The sequence below is a fragment of the Bufo bufo genome, chromosome 4 (assembly GCF_905171765.1).
Source record: "Bufo bufo chromosome 4, aBufBuf1.1, whole genome shotgun sequence".
Classification (NCBI taxonomy): Eukaryota; Metazoa; Chordata; class Amphibia; order Anura; family Bufonidae; genus Bufo; species Bufo bufo.
Window position 1 is genome coordinate 483,815,540 of NC_053392.1, and position 22,866 is coordinate 483,838,405.

General features: G+C 42.1%; 1 protein-coding gene across 1 annotated transcript in view; it reads right to left on the reverse strand.

The window, feature by feature from the left end:
• CRIM1 (cysteine rich transmembrane BMP regulator 1) overlaps positions 1-22,866 on the reverse strand; it is a 772,316-nt gene that overhangs the window by 392,301 nt on the left and 357,149 nt on the right. The window contains exon 5 of the mRNA XM_040429546.1: positions 8,265-8,386. Within this exon, the coding sequence (XP_040285480.1) occupies positions 8,265-8,386 (122 nt within the window). The remainder of the gene's footprint in view (positions 1-8,264; positions 8,387-22,866) is intronic.

Sequence of the window (22,866 nt, forward strand, 5' to 3'; positions counted from 1 at the left end):
ATTAAGGTAAGGTTCACACGAACGTGTGTGATCCGTGGCCGTATTGCGGCCCGCAAATCGCGGGCCGCAATACACGGCCACAGTTCCGTGTGAATTCCGCATCACGGATGCGGACCCATTCACTTCAATGGGTCCGCTAATCTGGAATCGCAGAACGGCCGCACGGGACGGGACACCTCGGAAGCACTACGGAGTGCCTCTGTGGGGTTACGTCCCGTACTTCCGTTCCGCTAAAAGATAGAGCAAGTCCTATCTTTTAGTGGAACGGCCGGATCGCGGACCCATTAAAGTGAATGGGTCCGCGATCCGATGCGGCTGACCTACAGCCGGCGATCGTGCATTGCGGCCCACTATTTGTGGGCCGCAGCACAGGCACGGGTCACACACGTTCGTGTGAACTCGGCCTTAATGCATTACTGACCTACAATCTACCAAGAATTGTCAATTTAAAAGCTCTTGCTCAGTTTTAGATTAAAGAAGGAGGACACTGGAACTATAGAAGGAAAATGTAATGGATCATTGTGATACTAATGAAATCAAGGAAACTATATAATCATTTTCGGAATCTTCATTATGGTGCTGTGCACCTGTCCATCAACCCAACCAAGCACAATAGTGGGCAAGGCACAGAAAAGCGGAGCTTTCAGGCTTTGCATCATCAATAAAGCTTCTCATTGTAAGGCTCCATTTCCCAGAGACTTGTTCCGATGCCCAGACTAGAAAAAAATGAGAGGTGACTGTTCTCATAATAAAATCAAATGGGCCACCAGAGAGATGCAACATCCAGTAGGCTGTATGAAGCGGTCAATGTGTCTACTGGTGCACGCAAAGTCCCTTTTCCTCATGTCCTTAGGTGACCTTCATCTGCTAAGCCATATGGTGGCAGACATATGCTGATGTGTTATCTATTGTCCACACCATCATAATTAGGTACAGAATCTCTGCCCTCAGCCAGTTTCTTTTGGAGAATAACCAGTAATACTGAACACATAATGAACCACAGTGAACTGTTATTCTCTAATAAGATGTCCTACAAATGTAGCTTGTTGACCTAAGAAGCCACTGACTGTAAAATTACATTATTAGTTATAAATCTTCATAAAGGCTACAATCTCAAATGACTTTATGAATAAAAATGATAATTATATGCATGAAAAAGTGATTAAAAAGAAAAGTTTCTGTCCAGTGAGCTGACAAATGGCACAGATTTCTAGAAAAAATGATCACATATTATTTGTGAAGCCTAAGTGGACTTGACATGTTTATTTTATTAATGAATCTAGTGAAAGATACTGAGGTTTATATGCAGCTGGGAAGATGGGACCATCCAAGCAGGTTCAAACATGGAATTGTAGCAAGACAATCCAAGATGTGACAATTTCATCTTACATTTTGTAGGAAAGAATACAAACATATTATACGGTATATCTATCAAATCTCTGTTATGTATTAGTGTTTCATAACAGTGATTTCTACTTTAGATGATAAGGCAAGGTCAGACTTAAGCCAGTACTACACTGGCCGATCGCCAGCCAAATCATTGGTAACGAGCGTTTGTAGAAACACTGCTTGAAAATCATTGTTTGCCAGCGGAAGATCTTGTTGTGCAATCATAATCTGCTGCTGGCAAAAACTAGTCAGTATAGGGACGAGTGATGGCATTAGCATTATATCACCGCTCATGTACACAGCCCCATTGAAATGAATGGGTCAGGATTCAGTGCGGGTGCAATGCGTTCACCTCACGCATTGCACCCGCGCGGAAATCTCAGAAATCTCGCCCGTGTGAAAGAGGCCTAACTCTGGCTGTATTCCCCACTACCTGGTCTTGTTCTAGGCGCCCACTGTGCTGTGCCCTGACTGCGTATAGTGTCAAGACGTAGTGCGTGTAAGCGCGCACTATGACCTGACGTTGTGAGGTCTCAGGTCACAGTGCAGCGCAGTATCGGCAGAAGACCAGGGAGCAGTAAGGGCAGGAAGAGAGCAGCATCCGGAGAAGGGGAGGAAAGTTGTTTGATATATTTTACTGTTTGATCTGAGGTCTGATAAAGATTGGGGGGCTGATCTGAGGTCTGATACAGATTGGGGGGCTGATCTGAGGTCTGATACAGATTGGGGGGCTGATCTGAGGTCTGATAAAGATTGGAAGGTCTGATTCCAAGGTCAGATAAAGACTGGGGGTTTAATTTGAGGTCTGATAAAGATTGGGGTGTGATCTGAGGTCTGATGAAAAAAAAAATCTTACTTTACTTCTCTAAAACCTTGGTGCGTCTAATGGGCAGGTGTGTCTTATAAATAAAAAAAATAAAAAAATAAATAATTAAATATTTATATATATATATATATATATATATATATTATATATATATATATTGTGAGATAGTGACAGATCTCAAAGAGGTGAGAGGCAAGGAAGGGGTGGATAGTGCGGTCCACATCCCTATTCCACCACAGGTGAGACCAGCTGGAGGTGCTCGGGCTGGCATAAAGCAGCTCCCAGGGTGTCAGTCTAAGGCAGTGTTTCCCAACCAGTGTGCCTCCAGCTGTTGCAAAACTACAACTCCCAGCATGCCCGCTCAGCCAAAGGCTGTCCGGGCATGCTGGGAGTTGTAGTTTTGCAACAGCTGGAGGCACACTGGTTGGGAAACACTGGTCTAAGGAAAGGAGATTTGTTGTGCAACAGGGTCCTGCTGGAGGCTTTGTATTAGTGGTCTCAACTGGGTTGGCTGAGGGACCACGGGGCTAGGAACTAGCCGGAGCATTGGGGGACGCCGTGACGCCTGGGCGCAAGGGTCACGAGGCCCGAGACGGAGGGACTACTGGGCCACACTCCCCCATAAAGGTACCGGATGTGAGACCGTGTGTGTACAGGGCTCTGTACAGCCAGGCGGCTGTGGGACACTGGGCTGGGAAAGCCGCTTGTAATTTCCGTGTGCGAACGGTGCTTTAAGTAAGGTAGGAAGATACCTTGTTTAGTTAGAGCCCAGCCAGGAAGTATTTATTTTGTATGATTTATGTTTGTTTTGCTGAGGTGCCAAATAAAAGAGATGTTTGGATCTTAAACTTTGTGTCTGGCGAAGATACTTGTGTGAATGACCCCCAGAGAAGAGCTAACCCCCCCACTATATATATATATATATATATATATTATATATATATATATATATATTTATATATTCTCATACATTTTCTTGCAGTATACTGCATGAAGGGCTTTTTTCTCCTCTATTTTACATGGTATGTGTCATGGAGGCCCCAAACTGACACAGATGTTAATTTAACCTTAGGACGGGTAGACTTCATGCAGAGTGCTAATGTTCAGTGGTTTAATTAGAAAAATGATAATCCATGGTGACAAGTGCACTTGATGGCCTGAATGAAACTCATTTCAAGAAACTGAGCTTTGTTTTTTCAAAAACCTTTCTGATCACATCAGGATATTTATTTACTTAGACACATTGGGATTAAGTGACTTACAACCGGAATGTGCACAGGTAAGTAGAACGACTAATTACTAGAGCGTTTAGGCCGTAATTACAATCAACAGTCTATAAATACTTAGTGATTGCAATCAAAGGTGATTTGATAATGAGCTGATCGTACCTCTCACTCTGGATTAGATGTGTCAATTTCATTGTGACAGGTTTTTAGAATACACTATGATATCAACTTTAATGTGGGACTTACAAAAGTTTTTCGGGATTTTAATACCGATGACCTATCCTCACCGATCAGCGATTTGAGAAGGCCTTCTCTCTGCTTTTCCTAGGCCAGTGACATCATGTTCATCATTGACGTGGCCTAGGAGCAGCTCAGCCCCATTCAAGTGAATGAGGCTGAGTGCAATACCAAGCACAGCTGCTATACAATGTACGGCACTGTACTCGGTGAGTAGGGAGAAGGAGTCCCGGGTGTTAGACCCCCACTAATCAGATACTGATGACCTATCCTGAGGACAAGTCATCAGTTTAAAAAAATCTCAGAAAACCCTTTTAAAGATCATCAGCACAGAATAACATCTTTATTGGCTGAATATGTTCACACTAGTGCCACCATCACTGCAAAGGGGAATACAGCTATGTGAAAGTAAAACACTTCTTTGTTGTCCCAGTACAGAAAAGGTCCACATTCTCGAAGGCATTAAAGGGGTATCCCCATCTCAGACAATGGGGGCATGTCGCAAGGACATGCCGCCATTGTCTGATAGGCGTGGGTCCCTCCGCTGGGACCTGCACCTACAATGAGAACGAAGCGGTGAGCACTGTGGTCGGAGGACCCCGTATTTCCCGGGGTCCGTACACCACCAAGTAGTGATGTCCGGTTCATGAACAAATCGTTCTTTTGAATCGATTCTTTTCACTGAACTGGAGGAGTCGATTTATCTGACGGAGCTGATCTGTTTGAAACAGCTCAGTCAGACTCAGTACATAGCAAATGCAATAGCAGAGACTCTAGCAGGTCTTGTGTAACATGATCCTAAAGTGGAAGCCAGGCTTCTGCCGGCCCCTCCCCTCCCCGCAACCAATCAAGATCTGTGAAGCAAGCACTGAGTCACACACACAGTACACTGAGTCTAAGAATCTAATAACAGTCTACTAGTTAAAGGGGTTGTCCGGGTTCAGATCTGAACCCGGACAAACCTACATTTTCACCTAGGCAGCCCCCCTGACTTAAGCATCAGACCAGTTCATGCTCCGATGCTCTTCTTTGCCCTGCGCGCAAAGGCTCTTTTGTTTACAATAACACACTCCCTGGCGGAGTCTTCCGCCCAGCAGTGTGTTCGGTGACGTCACCGCCTCTGATGGGCGGGTTTTAGCGGCTAGAGCAGCCCTAAAGCCCGCCCATCAGTGCCGGTGACGTCACTATGCACCCTGAGCAGCCAGAAGAAGAGGCTTCAGCATGCCTGCAAGAGACCTGGTACGTCACCGAGTATAAGAAAACAGTCACTTTCTGCTAAGAATTTCCTATATGAAAACAGGGCTTCAGAAATATGTGGCAAAGGTAGGACATGCATGTATGTAATATGTCTGTCACTCTAGTACTATAACACCAATGTCCCCAATCCCGGACAACCCCTTTAAAAGAATCAAATGATTCTACTTAGTTATAAACTCATTCGATTCTTTGAGTTAAAGAATCGTGAGTCATCAGATGAGTTACTGAGTTAAAAGAATTGTGTCACCAGAACATTATACACGGAGTCTAATGCTTTTGTTGCAGCAGTGATAAGGGACAGACAGCCAGGACAGTCAGCAGAGAGATAAGAGAAATGACACAGAGTTTAGATTCACATTCACTTGGTAGTTGGTACTGTAGACTGGGTGACATTGCGCACCACAGCTCCTGCCCTGAGCTTCGGTTCACTTCCGTGACAGCTCGAGTCAGCTGAGAGCCGACTCAGCAAGTGAATCAAAGATTCGATCAACTGTGCATGCGCATTGCGCACCACCTGAGCTTCGGTTCACTTGCTTGTCAGTCGAGCCAGCTGACTCAGCAAGTGAATCAAAAATTTGATTCATGAATCGGTTCATTTGAATGAACTGATTCAAATAAACCGATTCATGTAAAAGATCTGAACTTCCCATCTCTACCACCAAGCGCTGCTCCCATAGAAGTGAATGCACGGCCCATGCTCCCATTCATTTCTATGGGGCGGACGGCAATATTTTCGACGGCCCCATAGAAATGAATGGAGGGTGGCTGTGCATGCGCAGTGCGCCCTCCGTTCATTTCCCGGCTCCGTTCTCATTGTAGGTGTGGGTCTCAGCGGTGGGACCAGCACCTATCAGACAATGGGGGCAATATCCTAGCGATATGCCCCCATTGTCTGAGATGGGAAAACCCGTTTAAGGTTACCACTGGCTGTGAAGTGACCCAAGGTAAGGATCTCATTAAAAGGGCTGTACCAAGAAGAGTTAATTGTTTATATTGATGTCCAGTCCAACATTATAAACATTTTTTCATATTTACATAATGAAAAAATACTTATATCACCTGATATTCTAGGAATAATGTTAGAACCGTGCCACCTGATGTTTCTATTAAACAGCTTTTCTGTGTCCACCTCAGCAATTACAGTAACGTAGTTTCACACCCTTCCACTTGCCCAGCATTTCTTCAGACATGCAGAGAAGACTGTGCAGCTTCAGAAGCAGCCTGATCTACCCACCAGGAATCCCTCTAGATACCCGAAGCTGCAAGATTGAGCATGTGCGTCCACCTCAGCACATTTAAGAAGAGGGACACAGAAAGGCTTTTTATTACAAACAGCAGGTGATGCTATCATAACATTTTCCCCACAATATCTGATGATATAAGCATGATTTAATAATTGTAAAGTGTTCGTAATTGTGAGCTGCATTTAACTATAAACAATATTTTTCATGGGGCAACCCCTTCAACTCATCAATTTTCTAGACCAAACTATACAAATAATAGGCTGGCCTGTTCACAGTTAAGAAGATATCCCTGATTAGTTCAAATTAGGCATCACATTCCTAAAAGGTCCCAGGACCTTTCCCTGCTTGTGTCAGTTAAGATGGATTTAGACGCACCAATAATCGTCCACAATATCGGGAACGGCTGTTCCTTCGAATGGTCGGTCCCATTCATCTGCCCGCCTAAATGTGCCGCTGATCACCCAATGAAAGCTCGTTCATCGGGTGATCCTGTCGTTCATGCAGGCACCACCGATCATGGATTCTGAGCAGCAGATCGTGTGGTCTAAACCAGTGTTCCTCAACTCCAGTCCTCAGGGACCACCTACTGGTCGTTATTTGAGAATATCCCACAGAATTAATGCCTGTGGTAAGTACTGATGCACTGACACTACTTATACCACCTGCTCAATACTAAGGAGATCCTGAAAACATGACCGGCAGATGGGGCCTGAGGACTGGAATTGAGGAACCCTGGTCTAAACCGAGATCTGCTGCTCAGAAGCCATGATTCTGTATGAGGACGAGGGATGGCTATAGTGATCCCCCTTCCTCATACAGTGAAGGAGATGGCGGCATGTAAATGCAGCGGTCTCCCTCACTGAACGAGCAGCCGACTGTCGGGAAGGAGTGCTTTCTTCAGTCAGCTCATCTAAATCCACCTTTAGACTTAAAACTATTTGTAGTATCCTGTAATATCATTTAAGTCAATGGGGACAGATCCGTTTGAAGTTGACACAATATGGCTCAATTTTCAAACGGATCCGTCCCCCATTGACTTTCAATGTAAAGTCAAAACGGATCCGTTTGCATTATCATTAAAAAAAAAAAAATAATTATAATTTTTTTTTTTTTTTTTTTGTTCATGGTAATGCAAACGGATCCGTTCTGAACGGATCTAAGCGTTTGCATTATAGGTGCGGATCCGTCTGTGCAGATACCAGACGGATCCGCACCTAACGCAGGTGTGAAAGTAGCCTTATAGCGACATATAAGATCTGCTGCTCAGAAGCCATGATTCTGTATGAGGACGAGGGATGGCTATAGCGATCCCCCTTCCTCATACAGTGAAGGAGATGGCGGCATGTAAATGCAGCGGTCTCCCTCACTGAACGAGCAGCCGACTGTCGGGAAGGAATGCTTTCTTCAGTCAGCTCATCTAAATCCACCTTTAGACTTAAAACTATTTGTAGTATCCTGTAATATCATTTATCCAAATGTACAGCTCTGATTTCTTTTATGATAAGCCCCTCTCTAGGAAATCAGCCCCCGTGTTCTATCACATAATGCTGATCTCTTTTGATGGGATTTATCCTCTTTGGACTTCAACCACATCATAAAATCTTTACATGCATGAAAGCTAGTTGCAGCTTTTGATCCCATTTGGGAAGAGATAAGACAGTTTTGCAGCTTGACCAAAGGATTGTGGAAAATAATGGCGTTCTCAACAATGAATTCATTTAGAATGAAATGTGCAGCAAACTGGAGGATGATTAAATCAGATAAATGAACGTCTCCACTCCCACAAATCATTAAATCACCTTTGATGTATCTCCCCTGTCCTTTATTTTTTTCCCTGCTTTCTTTTCATTGATGTACTGCCGAAATGTAAACTGTGATCTTCACTTAAACTGTTAATTAAAGAGATCCAGCCAACGTGCAAACCTTTAGAAAGGTTGAAGAACCCAGCAGAAGTGCTCTTTTTCTAACTTCTAATTTGGTTACATAGTCTTGAGCAAACTTTTCTGCTGACACATAAAACTGTCGGCTCTCCAACCCTCCTGCCCGTTGTATATCGATGCAAGAGGAAAGATTAAATCCGCTTACCGTTAACGCACTCAAAGATGTCACAGCACTTCCCAGGTGTTCCATTACCCCGCGAGACTATCCGAGGGATTGACCCTGCTTCACATACAGGGAAGCTGCAGTTCCCAGAGAGACATTCACATCTGCGGATAAGCAAAGGGTGGAGAAAGTGTCAGCGCTACAGCTCGCATTGTGTCTTGCAAAAATAATTAAGCACCAATTAAACACTTTGGGGAACCCCAGTGTACATTAGGTAGTGCCGGCGGATGTCAAAAGACTCTATTACTTGTTCAAGTCTTGCATTATCAGTCCGTGCACAGAAATGGTAGACTACGGGATGCCAAAATCAATAGGGTTTATTCACTTTCCTTACTGAGAAGAAATGAATATGGCTATGTTCTTTTGAGAATTACCGTAGATTTGTCAGTGTTCTCCTTAGTAATCATTACAGCATCCCCCTGTTTAAAGAAGGTGTGTAAGTCATTTATGGAGTCTTTTATGTCTGGTACTGTCAGTACTTACATACGGTACACATATGGGGGGAACGTATCAAGTTGTGCATTATAAAACCGGAGCACAAAAGTCACACATTTTGAGCCATTTTGCAATTTTTTGCCTTTTTACATCACCCTTGGCCCTTTTGAAAAGTATAAAAAGGTATAAAAACAGGTGTGTTTTCTTATAGTAATGAGATTCTAGACAGATTTATCACTGTGAAAAGGCATAAAACACACAAGCTAGGGTGGTGTAGGAAATGTGGAGTAGGGTTTGTAGACTTTATATTTTTTTTTAAGGTGCACCAAATTTACTGTGTGACTTATCATAAATCTGACACACCTTTTGCCAACTCTAAGCAAAATCAAAACTACAAAAAGTTTCATCCCAATACGTCCCCCTATGGCTCCTTACGTTCTGTGTATACATCATAACAGGCACTTAAAATGTAACTGTACTGAAAAACAAGGTTTCCTTCACATGTGCAGAACGGGTCTCCGGCAGGCTGTTCTGGCAGAGAATGCCGGTAATCGGCAGGACAAAAACTATTGAGTGCAACAGTTTTTGTCTGGCTAAATACCAACATATGTGCCGGGACAGAGCCAGATCTCTGCCAGATCCCAATACAGTCAATAGGGTCCAGCGGACAGGTGGCACTATCCAGCAATGCCAGATCCAAAGAACTCCGGCAGGCTCTTTCTCTGCCGGAACAGCCTGCAGGAAAGCTGTGCAACACATGTGAAACTAGCCTAACTCTCTTAGGCTACTTTCACACTTGCGTTCGGGGCTCCGCTTGTGAGTTCCGTTTGAAGGCTCTCACAAGCGGCCCCGAACGGATCCGTCCAGCCCTAATGCATTCTGAGTGGACACGGATCCGCTCAGAATGCATCAGTTTGGCACCGTTTGTCCTCCGCTCCGCTCAGCAGGCGGAATCCTGAACGCAGCTTGCAGCGTTCGGGTGTCCGCCTGGCCGTGCGGAGGCAAACGGATCCGTCCAGACTTACAATGTAAGTCAATGGGGACAGATCCGTTTGAAGTTGACACAATATGGCTCAATTTTCAAACGGATCCGTCCCCCATTGACTTTCAATGTAAAGTCAAAACGGATCCGTTTGCATTATCATGAAAAAAAAATAAAAAAATTATAATTGTTTTTTTTTTTTTTTGTTCATGGTAATGCAAACGGATCCGTTCTGAACTGATCTAAGCGTTTGCATTATAGGTGCGGATCCGTCTGTGCAGATACCAGACAGATCCGCACCTAACGCAGGTGTGAAAGTAGCCTTATAGCGACATATCAAAGGTTTTGGTTGGTGGGGGTAACAGTGCTGAGACCCTCACTGGTCGCTATTATGAGGAGAAAGAAGCGCCCACACAGAGCACTCTCTCTTCTCGCTGCAGGAGATGCAAAGACCTTCTATTGAGTCTGTCTCCTACAGCTAGGAGAAAGAGTGCAGTACGTGAACTCTTCTTTCTCCTTGTTCTAGCAATCAGTGGCGGTCTTAGAACCCGGACACACCACAATCAAAACCTTTGATATGTTGCTATGACATATCAACTTGTTTTTTTTTTTTTCTTACAGTACAGGGGCACTTTAAAACAAAATAGTGCAAAAACAAAGGACATTTTGCCCTCCCAATTCAGTGTTGATTTTGGAAAGGCAGCTATGTGTTATCTGGGTGGATGGATTTTAGGGCAGTTTTAGTCATATATATGACCCCCAACACAGATGAAACAACAGCCAGTATATGTCACCAGTGTCTGAGACATGCAGATGGCAAAAATATGCCATATGTTCAGAAGTGATAATCCTGCCTACACACATCTTAATTTATGCTCCTTAGTTAGAAAAAAAATTATTCACATTTATTCTATTTCATTTGTCAGTGCTCACATCATGCAAAGATGTTAGCATAGTCTTAATGGGGCTCTCCAAATTCCAGATATTTGGGGGCAACCTGCAGGGAAGCAGTTAAAATGAAAAAAAAATGGAAATAAATTAAAAAAAAACAGAGGAGTTGGCTGAATATAATACCCCTAGAAAGGTATATACAGTAGTACACGGACATACAGCAATATAGAGGGGTATAGTATATATAGGAGTGGTGCTAGTGTGAACATAACCACTGAGAAAGCCTATGAAATATGGTTCTCACACCTACACCGAGTGATTGTCAGCAATCCCTACATACACACTGACAACCATCTCTCTATGAGTCCTGGAAGCCTTGAACATGGAAACACTAAATCAAATCATGGGAAACTATATATGCCTGAACCTAGCTTCTTCCCTGATATCCTATGCATATGGCAGTACAGAAGATCTGTCAAAGTCGCATGAAGTACTGTCAGCGCGAAGTGTTTCAAAAAGGAGGGTTACCATGTGGCATAAAGCAGATGCATTAAAGAGGTTCTCTGGCTACAGATCTTAAGAACCTATACTTGGAATAAGTCATCAATATCAGATGGGTGAGGGTCAACTGTTTTGGGCTGCTGTGGCACAGGTGATAAGCAGTGTACTGAGTAAAAGTAGAGGCTCCATACACTATTTATCATGTAGAGAAAGATTATACAAGGCACTTACTGATGTACTGTGATTGTCCATATTGCTTTCTTTACTGGTTGGAATCATTTTTCCATCACATTATACACTGCTCGTTTTCATGGTTTACGACAACCCTGAAATCCATCAGCGGTGGCCGTGCTTGCACACTATAGGAAAAAGTGCCGGGCCTCTCTGGTGATCAGGACTGTGGGAGCGCACATAGGCCGGTCCTTTTTCCTATAGTGAGCAAGCAAGACCACCACTGCTAAATTGCAGGGTGGTCGTAACCAAAGATACGAACAGTCTATAATGTGATGAAAAATGAATGAAGCCAGCAAAGGAGGCAATATGGACAATCACAATACATTAGTACATGATAAATGCTATTTGCAAGTGAGACAACCCCTTTAAGCTAAGCTCCCATTCCATTGAAAGTGTACTGAGCTGCAGGACCCCGGCATGGTCAATACACAGCGTACAGAGCAGTTGGTCGTTGGGGGTACAAGGTGTTGTATCCCGACTGATCTGATAGTGATGACCTATCCAGAGGATAGGTCCTTAATATCTGTGGCCCGGAAAGACCCTTTAATGCATCTGCTTTATGCCATATTGCTATCTACAGTATTACCCTCCTTTTTGAAACACTTTGCAGCTCTGCGCCTGGTAAACAATGAAGGCATTTTGAATATCAAATTGTGGGGGCGAGAGACAGCCCTGCACAATTTGATAGTGATGGCCTATCCTAAGGTAGTAATTGAAGGAATCACCACAGCATTCAAACCTCAAATGGTCAATAAACGTGGAACTTTATTCACGAAACATGCAACGTTGGGCAGCTCTCAAGGGTAATAGAGAGACCCACCCAAGGGTGAAGCTCATTTGTGTGGACGTAACATGTATGTAATAAACTGTGCACCGAACAAATAAACTCAGGTAGAAACCTATTTTCAGGAAAACCTTCGAATAACTCTGTCTCCAAGGAACCTTTCCAATGTAAAATCTCAGAATAGTTGACCTCAAACATAAAAAATAAGCATGGTTTGTGGTGGTACACTTTAAATTATTCATAGTGGCAAGTCCAGTACACTATAATAAACCTATGTGCGGACATTATGCAGTGTAGTACCCACACGAGGAATGTATGAATGCACCGACCCTTTCAGGCATATATCCTACCTAGTATGAAGTGCTTTCCGGTGACATCAATACTACTCGGCTTTCTCCTATTGCCAGTGCTATTCAGCGATATACACAGCGCACACACCTTGTATCTCCTGCACGCTGCCATGGGAGTGTAAAAAGACAAAGGAGAGCTTGGATTGGGGGAGCCTACAGTAAGAAGACCCGTGAGCACCAGGAATGAGCCAATGAACGGTACAACGCGTAGTTTATGGTGACAATTGCTGTCCTTGCACTCGCGCTAATGCACAAATTTTCAGCGTAAGCCATGGCAGGGATCCGTAAGAGCAGCATGCAATTTTTGCAAGAAGGTTTTTCAGTTCAGAGTGCTGCTTGGGCTCTCAGTTATTTATGGAATACATCTTGGAATCCATAGGAGAGTCCATTACTTCTTCCATCATTCTCTGTCTGGCAGCAGCAGAAGACACCTAGAGGATAACTATTTCCATAATTGCTACACTTCACACGGGGGCGGCAGACAGAGGATGCAGGCTTCTGAATGACAGGACTGGAATACATATGCATATTCATCCTTGCTGCGACCTCACACGTGTGTCCTCCTAAAGATCTCAGATCATTGTGACAGTAATGCTGAAATGCTACCATTTGCAATCACTGCCTGACGACACCACAATAAGGAATTATTCTGCATCAGATCACTAAGGAGATATTCAAACATGGTAGAGTTTTTGCAGAAATTTCTAGTTCCATTCATCTGAATGGGGTTCTGCTTTGGTGGCAAACACATGGATGTCTGCAAAACCCATTTAGATGAATGCAATATGTACAGACATTTCATGCAATCTGCCAAATGTGAATCTTTTTCATTCTAAGTCCTGATTCACATGTCCACAAAACATGTCCCATCTGTTGGCCGACCACAGCTCCCCGAATCCGAACTGACTGCATCATAGCGATAGTTCCTATCTGACCATGGGTCTATTGGACTGCACTCACATGATTATATGGATACGGTATAACAGAACCGTGATCAGATAGGGACTGACGGTATTGTAAATCACTATCATACAGTCAGTTCGGGCCAGGGGAGCCACGGTCGGTCCTGGAGAAGCAGCCAACACATGGGCCGTGTTCCCCGAACCAAACACGTTTCGAAGACTCAGGCTTTAAGCTCTGATCATAATAGTTGCATAATGTCAAGAAAAGGAACAATATAGTCAAGGTAAGGTCTCTTTCACATGTCCGTTATGACGTCCATGATAAGATGGTGAGTGGTAGATCCGTGAAGAATCCATGTTTGCTCCAACGTGTCTGTTTTTTGTCCATGTGTCATCCGCAGACACTGTTAAGCTGAAAATTGGTTTCCACAGCATCTCCTGCCAACGATCCCTGAAAATCCCAGACCAAACACAAATGACATCTGTGTTTTGTCCGTGGTTTTAACTGACCCACTGACTATAATGTGAGTGAGGGATCTATAATCAGGGCATGCTTCTGTGGAAAACCACTGATGTGTGAATACTTCCATTAAAGTCAATGGGTACGTGTTCTGTACTATTCTTTAAAAATTCTGCAGAAATTGAAATGCTAACATTTTTGGTAGTTTCTAGCATGTCCTAATGATATGCCAGACACTTAAACTGGATTATGAATTTAAGGCACAGAGATACAGGTACAACAATGTAAACAGACTCTTTGGGGTGCTGACTCTGCATGCGGTATTAATCCAGGAACAGTATAGTGCTGGTCTTTTTGATCTGGACCTGGATCTGAATTCTTTTGTAACTGCATATAATTTAAAGAAAATAGTATAGCCACTGAGTTATTCAATAAACTGTATCTGTATAGCACCACCTGCTGTTTGTTTTTATTTCTTATTTATCTGTCCACCCCATTGAGGTGGACGCACAAACGTTTCATCCTTCAACTGCGTCTTGATCTGTGATACAGAGTACTGCAGCAGAATGGACACATCCCCTGAGCTGCAGCAGAAAGGACAAGTCTCCTGAGCTTTCAGCTTGATATAAATTTAGCAGAGCAATGAATGGTGAGATCTCTGGATTCATGTGAGGTACAGGTCTGGTTCTAGCTTTATTAGAAAGAGATTGTCATTTACTATATGATGTCTGATGTTCCTTTTTTATTTTCAAAGGGTTGTCCGGATTCAGAGCTGAACCCGAACATACCCATATTTTCACCCAGGCAGCCCCCCTGATTTCCTGCTCCGATGCTCTCCTTTGCCCTGCGCTAAATCGCGCAGGGCAAAGGCATTTTCAGGAGATTTGGTGACGTACCGGGCACTTCTTAGGGCTGCCAGGCGGAGGCTTCCGCCCAGCAGTGAGCCCGGTGACGTCACCAGCACTGATGGGCGGGCTTTAGCACTGCCCTAGACTGTAAAATGGCTAGGGCAGCGCTAAAGCAAGCCCATCAGAGCCGGTGACTTCACCAAACACACTGCTGGGTGGAAGCCTCTGCCCGGCAGTGTATTATTGCAAATAAAAACACCCTTGCCCTTCGTGATCCTGCATGAAATGCTCTGATGCTAACATCAGAGGGGCTGCCTGGGTGAAAATATGGGTATGTCTGGGTTCAGCTTTGAATCCGGACAACCCCTAAAAGATAACTCATTTAAAGCACAAACATTTTATTAAAGTGGTCTTCTGCTTATTAGAATAAAAACACAGGATTAATGCTATGGGTTATATAGTGTAAGTTCTTCATTTCAACATAGAAAATTCTGTATTTCTTATGAGTTTTTAGTTCCATGAATTTTTGTGTCAGGAGAATCCTTCCCATTTCCCTGCCCATCGATGTGAACAGGAGAAGCCCAGTTGTTACCAAAAGATAGAGTTGAGGAGTTCCAACATCTACTTCTGCTGCCAAAGCAAATCCCAGACAGCTGATCGCGGGAGGTGTGCGGGGTTGGATCTCCACCAATCTGATGTTGATGGCCTATCCTGAGGAAATGTCATCAGCACTAAAATTCTGGAAAACCCCTTTAATTTCATTGGCTCTCAAATATGATACATTTCTTTATACCTTTTATTTAGCAAATTGGTAATCACAATTATTTTTTCATTTCCAAATGAAATTAATGGAGATGTCAATTAAACATATGTTCTGACTGGTTTAAAATTAATTTCAGAAAACTTTATGGATTTAAATTATATTAAAATGTTTGTATACTCCAGACTCTGTGTCCTGGGATTTCATTTTATTCACACTGTAAATTGCAATACTGACTGCACTCTGTAATTAAAGACGTAATGTGCCTGAACATTAACCCTTAATCTAAATGAAAATTCTGTGGATATTTCGTCACTGAGGCCACAAATGAGATTTAATATGCAATTACAAGTCACACTAATGTACTGTATTTTGTATATCACCACCATCACAAACATTATTATGTTGTGTAGTGCTGGAACCATAAGGCCCCAAGCTGCTGTATTTGCTGTGTCCACTATTCAGTCCATGTAACTCAATACATGGTATGTTCCTTCAGGTGTTGTATAAAGGTCTATATATGTCCTATAAATGTCACTAAAGCTTTAAAAAAAAAAAAAAAAGGCTGCAATGCAAATGCATAACTGATGATAATCAGAGTAATTCTGGGGTGCTAACCAATCATTAAAGGGGTTGTCTAAAACTTGATAAAAAAAAAAGGGTCTGGACAGGGTGTAAGAAAAAAAAAAAAAAAAAAAACACTGTCAGAGCATCCAGGATCCAGGGCCACAGCTCAGCGGTCACAGGATATAATAAACTTTCTTTGTCACACTGTTTCTTACTTTGTGCTCCTTCCCTATAAAGCAAAAGTGGGCTTGGATTAAGCAGGAACAACCAATGAGAGTGAGCCGTCCCACTCTTGTGCATCCCACAGTGGCCTCCCAAATTAGCTCCCTAGAACTTGACGGCAACAATGAATCTCAAAATAGTTGGGACAGGGCCATGTCTACCAATGTGTAGCATCCCTTCTTTTAACAGAAGTCTTTAAACATCTGGGAAGTGAGGAGACCAATTGTTGGAATTTTGGGAGAGGAATGTTGTCCCATTCTTGTCTGATGTAGGATTCTAGCTGCTCAACAGTCCTGGGTCTTCACTGCTGTTGTGATGGATGCAGTATGTGGCTTAGCATTGTCTTGCTGAAATATACAAGGCTTTCCCTGAAAAAGACGTTGCCTGGATGGGATTATATGTTGTTCTAAAACCTCTATATACTGTTCAGTTAGTGCTTCTTCAAATGTGTAAGCTGCCAACGACATAAGCACTAATACCATATTATCTGAGATGCAGGCTTTTTAATTATACACCGATAAAGAGCTGGATGGTCCTTCTCCTCTTGAGTTCACAGGACACGGTGTCCGTGGTTTCCAAAAAGATTTTTAAATTTTGATTCATCTGACCACAGAAGAGCTCTGGCCCAGAAAAGATGGAGGTGCTTCTGGATTGTGTTGACATATGGCTTCTTCTTTGCATGGTTCAGCTTTAACTTGCATTTGTGGATTGCATGGCAAACTGTGTTCACAGACAATGATTTCTGGAAGTGTTCCTGATTCCATACAGTAATATCCAGGACAGAATCATGCCTGTTTTTAATGCAGTGCCGCCTGAGGGCCACAAGCATCCAATACTGACCTCCTGCCTTGTCCTTTGCGCACATGGATTTCTCCAGATTCTCTGAATCTTTTGATGATATTATGTACTATAGATGGTGGGATATTCAAAGTCTTTGCAATTTTATGCTGAGGAACATTTTTCTGAAATTGTTCCACAATTTTTAGAAAGTTTTTCACAGATTGCTGAACCTCTGCCCATCTTTGCATCTGAGAAACTCTGCCTCTCTAACATGCTCTTTTTATATGCAGTCAAGTGACTTAGTGGCAAATTGCTCCACCAGCTTTTTTTTTTATTAGTAACACATACTTTTCCAGCCTTTTGTTGCCCCAAACTTTTTGAGATTTTTTGCTGCCATCAAGTTCTAAATAAGTTATTTTTTTTATAAAATGGTGAAATGTCACACTTTCTACATCTGATATACGTTTTATTAGCTTTTGTGAATAAAATATGGGTCTATGAGATTTGCAAACCATTGCATTTTCATTTACATTTTCCCCAAAATTTTGGGAATTGGGGTTGTATAATAGGAAAGGATGCCCATAAACAGGCCTTACTTTGAAGTGCTGCAGGGTGTAGGTGAGGCATTTTCTGACTATTGATATCCCTTTAGCATCAATAAGATTACTAGGCCCTTTCTTATGGCAGCTTCCTCTACAGCTCAAGTTGGCTGACAGGAGCTTGTGCTGCCAGATGCCTGAGGACAGCTGAGCCTGAAAGATGAAAATGCTTTTCTTTCAATCTAAGTGATGGCTGGCATGATATTAATTGATATCAATTGCTATTAAACATACTTGCAATGGATGACTGCACTTTGACAGAATGTGTTTCCTCCCAAGGCCCATTTGGATTGCTTCTATAATTGTAATAACAAGTGAAAGTAAAATCTGAGGTATGAAGAATGGAGCTACTGTGCTCGGGATAAATTTCCCCTGACAATATGTATTTAATAACATGTGTCTCGGAGCTAAGAAGGAAACGGAGCAATATTTTATTCTTCACGCACTCCTTTTATTAAACTGTAAAATAATGAAAAACAGCTTTCTTTTAATAAACTTTAAAGGAACTTGTGATATCATTGTATCTTCCAGCAATGGACAGAAAATAATATAAAAAGAGAAGGCTACATGTTATATTCTGTACTTTTATTATTAGAATGTGGAAACCTGAAAGAGCTCTTATTAAAATAGAAGACAAAAAAAAATATTTCTCCATCCACACTCACCTCAAATTAATGGGAATGGTTTTCTGGGAGGTAAGTACTGATAAGTAGGCCTTCAATAAGCGAATTCATTCGACCCTTCAGCACTTCAAGAGGACCTGTGTCTTCTCCTGACATGTCTGCTTTAGCAATTGTTTGCATCCCTCTTGTGATTAAAATTCTGGAGAACCTATTCTTATAAATCTATGTTGTGTCTTTCATTTATTATTGCTGCTAGAAGTTATGAATGAACTACTAGCAGTTTGCAATGAAGGTCCAGCTGGGTGTTATCAGTTGGGGTGTGTCCTCTCACAGTCTGACATTATCTAATCAGTGATGCCACTTTCAGACTGTGCAGGACACCCCCCCAACTTGAAACACCCAGCTGGACCTTCACTGTAAACTGCTCATAATTTCTAGGAGCCATGACATAGAGTCATAAGAATAGATGCTACAGAATTGTTATTATATGGAGAATGCAAGTAATTGCTAACACAGAAATGTCTGGGGAGGTTAAATGCCCTCCTTCAGTTTGAAAGGACGGAGGGGTTGCTCCATGACTAACTAATCAAATGCAGGGCTGCTGTTCCTATGCTCTGGAATTCCTCTTTATCAGCAGAGGTTACGGGGTCCAATACAAGGCTATGAGTCTTATTTTGTGTGTATGGTTCACTCTATTAAGACCGGATCAGAGTTACCAGTGATCTCAAACTGTTTGAGGTTTCTTCTATATCTTGATAATCCTCTTCACAAGAGGACGGCATGCGTTCAGCTAAACTCTATGCTACCATTTGTCTGCATGATAATCTATGCAGCAAGGGGAGACATCTGTGGAGCTTTCCTGGATCTTGCACTTGACAGAGTCTGGATTTCAGATCTCAATTATTTCAGAAGCTGTGGATATGAGTTAGGTAAAATCTGAGGTGTGGGGATAACTGTAATCTCCATCCAAACCTTGTATGTTCTCGTAAAGTTTCTCCTGTGTTCCATTAAACAAAACAATGGCTGATCTTAGGGAGACCAGCTACAGAAAACACTTTGGAGCCTCATTTAAGAGTCTCGACACAGCAATCCAAAGTGCAAAGCTCCCTGGGAAACAGTAATATGCAAAATAGTTGTGGAGCCCCAGTTATGGGTCTTCAACACAGTGATAGCCAGATATCCCTCAAAGGAAGAAAAACCGAGCAAAGGGGTGTCCCCATTACAGAGATCACCAAATCCACCATATTAAGTGGCCCCTATGTCAAGATCCCGCTCTTCTACAAGCTTTAAGGATGTGACGTGGAAGACCTAAGCCAGTTATCCATCCACAGACAGCTGTTTCGGGGTGTTGCCCTTATCAGTGTGGAGTAAGATTCTGGCTAACCGGGAGCAATGCCTTGGAGACTACTCAAACAAAAAATGGCTGATCTTAGGGAGACCAGCTACAGAAAAGACAGTGGAGTCTCATTTAAGAGTCTCGACACAGAAATCCAAAGTGCAAAGCTTCCTGCGAAACAGTAATATGCAAAATAGTTGTGGGCTAATACACAACTTTCTAAATTAATTTTGTATATGAACAAAAAAATTGATTTATATAAATGAGCTTTCGTACACATGTGAAGCATCCATCTTTGGCCTTCTGGAAAGATTAGCTGTATACCTTTTAGGTGGTATAGACTGTGAAAATGTCTCAGTTGGCCACATCATAAAGGTCTAACAATACATTTAGGTTATAAATGTCTGTGGGATAAAGTAGTGCTATATTTCAATCTTGTCTATGTAATGGTATGTCAGTAGATGTAAGTAATCCTAATTGATAGTCAAGTTCAGGGACATGAGATATGGTTGTTGTTTGGTAGAACCCTGTGATGGTTACTTTTTTGTCAATGTATCTGTAGATTACTGTCAGGGACAGGATCATGTAATGCAGCTCTACAGTGTTAAGACCTAACAAATGGATTCCTATATACTGTGTATCTCCTGGAGATCTCCCATTCACACATGTATTTAAAAAGTTTCGCAAACTTTTCCTGTTATCCAGACATATCAAAAGTTGTGATCGGTGGGGTCTAGAACGAGGGATGAGAAGCGCGTGCATATCATGCGCTCTCTCCTCACGGCATGAGATGGGCTTCAAAGAAGTCTATGGGCCCATCTCAATTATCTTCACCAACAAGAAGAGAGAGTGTGATATGCCCGCTATTGATGTAGGACGGTGAGGGTCACAGCATTTAGACCTCCAGCGCTCACAACTTTTGATATGTCTCTAGGAACGTTTGGAGCTTCAATGACATATCCTAAGCTAGTGTTTCCCACTGTTCCGACAAGAAGTACCCTCTAATTATATGAATAACATCAAATTACCCCAAGGCTTTGATAATACATTGTGCTGCCTATAAAATGCACAGCATGAGAACAATACCAGCACCCGTGAAAAACATGTTGTCTACCCCCTGGGTACAAGCACTACAGAATGAGAATCTAGGCTCATAAAATGTTTGAAGAACCTGTTTGACTCAAGTTGGTGGGTGACCTGGAATGGATCTATCTTGGTTATAGTTTATACCTAGAGAAATAAATATTTAATGAGTAAAATCCAGAATATGTGTGCATGCCACTGCTATAAACACAGCAACGTCACTAATTTAAAGTATTTACTTTCGTTTCAAAATCACCTAAATACAAAAGGAACAAGGCAAAATGTCCTTGGCTGAAATCTCTAGCAAGGTTAACGCCACTTAAATATTTTTAGCTGAAAATAAACAAGGGGCATTGATTGCACCCATCTGAAGAATGAGCGCAGGATTTCATTGTTCTGTTTTAACAACCTCCCACATACTGTAAATACATTTATGCCTCTAAAACATTACTTATTAATTAGATCATATAAATGCAATGTAACTGTCCTCGTGTGACTCTAGACCTAAAATGGGACGGCGTCAGCATTGTACTCAGCTGGTCTGCAGAGACTCAATTTTGCCCCTCTCATCTCTTTTAAATTTACCACAAAGAAACGTGGGTTGTTTGACCTTTATGCATGAGATAAAACCAAGTACATTTCACTTTCACAAAATTTTATAAATTTTCACCAATATAAATTTGTCTTGCATTTCACATCAAGAAATTTTAATATCATCTGAATGCCAAAAAACATGGCAATGTTTTTTCAAAAACAGTGCCACACCTGTCCACAGGCTGTGTATAGCATTGTAGATTTCCCTCGTTCACTTGAATCTAGTCAATGACTGCAGAGACCTAACTTTCAAGGTGAAGGCAATCTCTAGGAAAGAAAAACTTGGAAAATGCTAGTTTTAGGTTATTTAAGTACCTTAAAGAGGCATCACAATTACTGCCATTCATGGTATTTCCACAGGCTCTGCCCTCATGACTGATAAGTGGAAGTTCCACCATATGGCCATTCAGATAAGAGGTATCTCCCAAGAAAGAGAACCATCTTGCCAGTGCCACCTATTGAAAAAACAAAGGCAAACGGTACATCCTTAAGTACTAAACTTAAGGGGTTAATTCCTCCCGCTTTCCTGATTTCTTCTATACTTCATCTGAATGGCTTGGGCAGGGTGCTGCATCTCCTTAAAGGGACCAGACCTGTATGGAGACTTACTGGAAGTACTCCATAGTATGCATACTTATTGGCGACGCTCCATGAGAAATGAATATGTAAAGAGGTATCTCCCGAGAAGGAGAATTGTCTCGCCAGTGGCACCTACTGAAAGTGGCTCCATATAAGTCAAGATCTGACTTTCCAACAAGCGCTGGGATTTACTTTCTCACCTCTGCTTTTTCATTACTTTATTCCCCGTGGCCACAACTCACCATTCACTTTGGTACTTAGGTTAGTTTCATACTAGCAGTAAAGAGATCCAGCATGACCTGGCCATGTACTTCTCGTCATTGATGACTACATGTACACAGGAGGTGGTGCCTACAGCGAGGAAAAATCAAGGGAACAATTTGCGTCACGTGATGAAGCAGAAGTGAAGTTAAGTCACATGGTGCAGCTCCGAATCATGCAAACTTTTTAAGATTTATTTATAGCAAAGTTAAAAAGCCCTTTAAGTTGGGCATAAAAGTTAAGGCTCATAACACGAGAGCACATTTTACACCAGAGAATCTGAAGCTCAGTCGTATCTTAACAGCTGCTGAATAAACACAACATTATGGTTCTCCCAGTGTTTTCCACACTGACACTGACAGTTCATTTGAGTTCAGCTGAGAAACATCTTGGGAGAACGATTAAAGCTATTTGTGTGAAGGGTTAGCTAAAATAATATTGCATCCTATAAAGAAGCTTTTTGCATGAGAGCTTTTTCCCACCTGTCACCATACTAGGCAAAAAGCTGCTCTAATGCCATCTCCCAGTAATTCTCTATTGATTACTATGGAGACCTGATGTTCAGCTGTTACATAAGTTAAAGTGCTAGCATGAAAATTTATTAATATGAGCACACATTTTAAAGGTATCAAAAATAACTTTTATTTGTATGGACTCCCAAGCATAACTTTAGTTATTGTATCCCGTATATAAAATAGTAATATATAATTCAAGACCCAACTTGTCATTTTTTTTATTTATTATTATTGCATTGTACTGATCTTGAAATAATTTTTTAATTGGTCTTTATTAA